This window comes from Talaromyces rugulosus, chromosome I (assembly GCF_013368755.1).
Source record: "Talaromyces rugulosus chromosome I, complete sequence".
In the NCBI taxonomy this organism is placed as follows: Eukaryota; Fungi; Ascomycota; class Eurotiomycetes; order Eurotiales; family Trichocomaceae; genus Talaromyces; species Talaromyces rugulosus.
This window is the reverse complement of record NC_049561.1, coordinates 22659-28080: the sequence shown is the minus strand read 5'-3', so window position 1 is coordinate 28080 and position 5422 is coordinate 22659. Positions and strand designations below refer to the sequence as shown.

Sequence of the window (5422 nt, the reverse complement as noted above, 5' to 3'; positions counted from 1 at the left end):
CAAGATCGTGCGGATGTTGGTGGCCCAGCAGGCATGGGAAGAGACAGCTGAGACTGAGGATTGTTTGAACCTATTATCAATGGAAAAGCAACTGACTAGTCTGTTGATTTTATTTTGTTAACAAACGTTAGCGTTGTGCTAGGTAAAAGGGAGTTGGTTGGTTTTTTTAATTCAACTAACTCTCCACGCCTGTATTTATATTAGGGTAGAGGCTCAAATTTGGACTAGGGATATGTGACGCCGCTATTAATATATAGTATCAGTTTGAGTGTATTTAACCGATTAGCTATGTTGTTATAAGTTATTGAAAATTGTTAGGGTTATATTTTGAGGTGGTTAGGGTATGGAAGTATTATATCTGATTAGGACCACAACTATTACTTAAAGTAGAAAAGTGATAAAAGTTTAAGGTTATTTTAGTGTGATTTTAGAGTTGTTTTTATATCCTGGTTAGGGGGACTACCATCCATCATTTAATGTATTTGTAGAAATATGGTGATGCTGAATATTGTATAGATATTGTAGTACGAGCCTAAATACTGGGTTATGATTTGTTGTTTATGTTACTAGGTAGTATTAGATGGTTAATTGGATGAATATTTACGTTAACCTGCATATCAGGCCGAGCGCTATGGCTGATATATATCATCATTCCATGAGTATTATAACTAGTATTCTGAATGTATGTAATAAGCTATCTATATCATTATTCCCTGCAAGCTTATTGTATGTATTGTGTTATTAGATGATCCTCAATATTTTATATATTAATATTGTTATCTTGGATGCCATTTAGTGGTTAAGATGGTTATCTGGATCTAGTAGTATTGTTGTACCTAACATGTATGGAAGAATTCCTAAGTATATGGTCGATCCCGTAAGCATGTGATCCATGTCCTTAAACCTGATTGTCTATGGTAGGTCGTCTATAGCCAGCAATTTATGCGCCATAGACCTGGGTCTTAGCGGTTTGTTGTTGATATCAATGCCGCTGACAACCTGGTCTCTGTGCGGTCTAGCGAGCGGTCTCTGTGGGATGTGGCTGAGCAGGCTATGAAGCAGACAATTATACAGTGCGAGTAGTAGATTAAAGAAGCTGAGGAGGCGTGTATCTGGGCCTATAAGCTATGCGAGGTGAACCTATAGATGGAACATATGGGATAGACTATGCATTTGTTGGATGAGCATTAGGGGATATTGCAGGTGTTATTAGACTAGCCAGATCCTGAGAAGGAACCAGTATTGGCTGAGATTAGAGAATAATTCGCCTGGATTGTCATAGTGGCCCAGCGGACCATATTAATGCGATTAAATATGTTCAGTCAATATGAGATGCACTAGAAATAGGTAGACTAGATGCCCAGCGCCCTGTTCCAGGCGCGAATAGACCCTAGCACCATAGTGAAGTACTAGGACGTGTGGCAGTGTATAATTTGATATATTATATAGAGTGTGCAGCAGCAGATTATCTAGTTTTAGTTGATAACGGACCAGCAGATGACTATAGAGTAGATGATTGAGGCTGTTGTAGAGAAAGATAATGAGTCTATAGCCAGTAAGGATCTAATCGAGGAGATGTAGGACCTAGCTGATTAATCATTAAGTCCCGCGGATCAGGCCATATTATGGTGGTGTATCAGCATGTTAAATCATCGATTAGATAGCTAAGCTGAATATGAATACTATAGTGGCATCATCAGTGGATTGGCTGTCATGGGTATCAAAGAGTAGGGTGGGTGGGAGAGTGCATTAATGTCCACCCTTCAATTGTCTAGGATAATCAAGATCACATAGATGTTGGTGGCCCAGCAGGCATAAGAAGTAGTCTTCCGCACGACCCAGTAAAACCCAGACCCAACCCAGACCCAACCCAGACTGGGTTGGGTTTTGGGTCAAACATGTCGACCCAGTAATGGGTCTGGGTTGGACTGGGTAACCCAGTACTGGGCCTGGGGCCCCAAATTGGGTTACAAACATAACAAATATACCAAGAATTCTAATTGCATAACTTATGCATTTTGTAGTTGTATTTTTGAGTATTTACTTTACAGATTTATTAGGAAAAAAGGTAAAAGAAAAGCCTTTATTTAGAATTTACATATTTAACTAATGATATTCAAATATATCATCTTCCCGGCTCTTACGTTTCCGCCCTGATACCCGTGTCTGTGTACAGGTTGGTGGTAATGACGGTGAGCCTGGACTATCTGGTTCAGCAGCAGATAAGGAAGTCGTATCTAGTCCTATATCCTCCATTTCATTCTCTGGTCCATTTTCTAGCTCATCCTCTTGCTCCTCTGTATCACTAATTGGATTGATCTCATCCTTGTTAAGCTTCTCTTCCCTTTCTTCTTTCGCCGCCTCAAGCTCATCCTGTGAGAAGAATTTTTCAAGAAGCTTTGCTTCCTGTGCCTCTATATCGAATTTGGATGTACAAAGAAACATCATCAACTCCTCAATCGTCTCGGTCTTCATTCTCCCACGACGATAGTGACAAACATCTCGAGCAGTATTAAAGAGGCGTTCCACTCCTGCACCAGTGGCTGGGAAGGAGAGCGCATCTCGCGCAAGGGCGGCAATAGCTGGAAAGCGATATTGATGCTCTTTCCAAAAGATAAGTGGCCCAACAGAAACAGTATCTAGTTTAAGATTAGTGAACTAGCAATACATAGGTAGTGGATAATCACTGACCACTATCAAGATATTGACTAATTTCATCAGTCATCGCTCGTGGCTGTATATCCTTTCCATCAAGCATCTCCTCCAGCCTTGAGCTTGGTTGAGCTGCAGTGTGAGAGCTGTATGCATCCTGGCTTTGACTTTTTACTTGCGCTTGGTATGGGATGAGGGCTTGCTGAAAGGCGTTGCGATAGATATCTCGCCACTTCTGATCCCAATCGCTAGAGAGAAAGAATCTAAATTTATTCACTGGTGCAAGCATCGTACTGACGGCATAGATATGCCCTCGAATAGTATCGGTTTGAGCGTAGTACTCATCAAGCTTGGTCCGTCCAGCGTCCAGTGCGTCCAGCATTTGTTTCTTCCATGGGACACGCTTCCGTTGTAGCTGTGTCTGTGATCGCTCAAGATGATCAAAAAGTCGGTTGTAAATCTTGAACACATAGTGGGCAGTGACGTCTCGAGTCTTTGATAACTGGGTTGTATAATCGAAGAACGGCTCAGTGATACAGAGAAGATAGTCAATTTGGCGCCACTCGTGCTCGCTAAGTAGCATCTCCTCACAGTCATACTCTGCACAAAATAAAGAGAAGATAGCACGTAGCCGTTTGGCCCGGCGAAGCATAAGAAATGTAGAATTCCATCGTGTTTTCACATCTTGGATGGGAACAATCTTGACGTTTGTTGTCTGAAGATTGTAGAATGTCTCTCGGCGCTGGGGGCTTGCATTTATATAAATTGCAAGATAACGTACTTTGTTCAATGTAGAAGAGATCTGACATTGCTTCGCATTCTCTTGAACCAGCCTGGACTGACTCTCTGTCCACTTTGTCTCCGCGGATTCATTGGATGGAACTGCCTTAATCCGAACAAGAAGCTGATTAAGACTGAGCTGGATAACATGGGCAAGGCATGGTATTCGTGTAATAATGACACCATCTGATAAAGCTTGTTGGAGAGACGCAGCTAATGCCTTATTGTTTGATGCATTATCTGTGGTCAGCCCAAACACTCTATCTTCAATGTTGTTCTCTACCAGGGTTTCCATCAGAACACCACTTAAGTAAGACCCCGTATGTGTACCGTGAAGTGGCTTAAAACCAAGAAGCACCTCACGATAAACCCAATCACTGTCGATAAAATAACCAGTGATCGCCATAAATGCCTGCGAGAATGGAGATGTCCAACAGTCAAGCGCAATAGATATCTTTGAACCAGCAGGTAGCGTACGAAGAACCCGCTGCTGCCGGTCTTTGACCAAGCTCCCTAATCGGCGACGGATTGTATCGGCAGACGGGATCACTGGAGCGACAAGAGCAGAACGCGCTTTGTAGATAATCCGCTTAAATGATGGATGCTCGATGAGGTGGAATGGTAGCCGATTGAGAGTCAGGAATTGCAAGATATCGTCTTCCCAGTCCTCTTGTAAAAAGGGTATATCTGCTGAGATTTCGCCCTAGGAAGACATACCATAGATTAGTATCTAAGTATCGTTTCACAGTCTAAAACATACCTCTTTTTGGAGAAACTTTGTAATCTCTGCCTTCTTTCCCTTCTCCGACCGTAGGCACCCAGCTGTCTTCAGATGTTTCTGGATTGTTGATGTGCCGTGATACTGCGCTTTGCCGGAACTGTTCAGACTCAGGGAATAAGGATGCTCAAGAATCTTTCCACAGCGTTTGCACATGACCTTTGGTGTGCCATCTACACCCTCAGCAACCTGGTTGTAGCTATTCCAGATCACCGTGTGGCGATGTGAATCCCAGTTGATCTTTCTTTTCCGCCCATAGTCCGTCTGTAACCACCAGTCGATAAACTCGTTGTGTGACATCTTGTCGTAGAGAACAAACCTATTCCGGCGATCAGGTCCAACACGTATCAAAGAAGGGGGAACGAGGAGGTCATCTGGCCGGTGGAAGCCAGAATCAATTGTATGATGACTTGCGGATGGAGTGATTTGTTGCGTTGAGAGAGATGGAAGATCATCAATATCTCCACTATAAAGTGACGATGTGAAGTCGGAAAGCTGGCTTTGAGACATGACAAAAGATATGTAAGCATCACGAAGGGGAGAGGTAAAGGGAAAATATGAATAACATACTGAGATGGAAAAGCACTACAATTAGAAAAATGAGAAAAATGAGAAAGTCAAGTTAATTGATATGTCAGATGGAATGAATCCTTGTCCTCTCATTCATTGGTTTGGTATACTGATATTATGTGGACCTAATGCATTATCCCTGTAATAACCCAGTAATAGCCCAGAGACAACCCAGAGAACCCAGTCAAGGCCCAGTCAAACCCCAGTCAAACCCCAATTCCCACCCCAGTTTCCCCAAGCCTAGCCAAAAAAATTCATCCCGTCCTACTTTCAAAGTTGAAGCCTTCGACTTAAATGTAGATATCTAGGTATTCTGACAAGCGTCGGAATTATCAATAGAACGGTTTGATATTCTGACAACAGTAGAACATTTAAACAGTTCAATACATTCTAATATTCCCCGAAATATTTATTTGATTCATGTAGAAATGTATAATGTGTGAATATATGTTTAACATATATAACTACATCGGTACGACGATAGATGCGCATTTTCCCACCACACCGTAGATACGGCCTTTCCATGTAGAACGAGGCATTGTAAAAGATAAGCAACAGTGAATTCGATATGCCCTTTTCATATTTAAGAAATTCCTTAAAGATTTCATTGATTTCCTGGTAGAAAGTGTTCTATTTCAGTGT

General features: G+C 42.0%; 1 protein-coding gene across 1 annotated transcript; it reads right to left on the bottom strand.

The window, feature by feature from the left end:
• Window positions 1–2106: 2106 nt before the first annotated feature.
• On the bottom strand, window positions 2107–4720 carry TRUGW13939_00003 (uncharacterized protein; the record flags this gene model as incomplete). The annotated part of the gene is made up of 3 exons (XM_035483218.1): window positions 2107–2639; window positions 2692–4135; window positions 4193–4720. 3 exons carry the CDS (start codon window positions 4718–4720, stop codon window positions 2107–2109), a joined length of 2505 nt encoding a protein of 834 aa, XP_035339111.1.
• Between the last annotated feature and the right edge of the window lie 702 nt (window positions 4721–5422).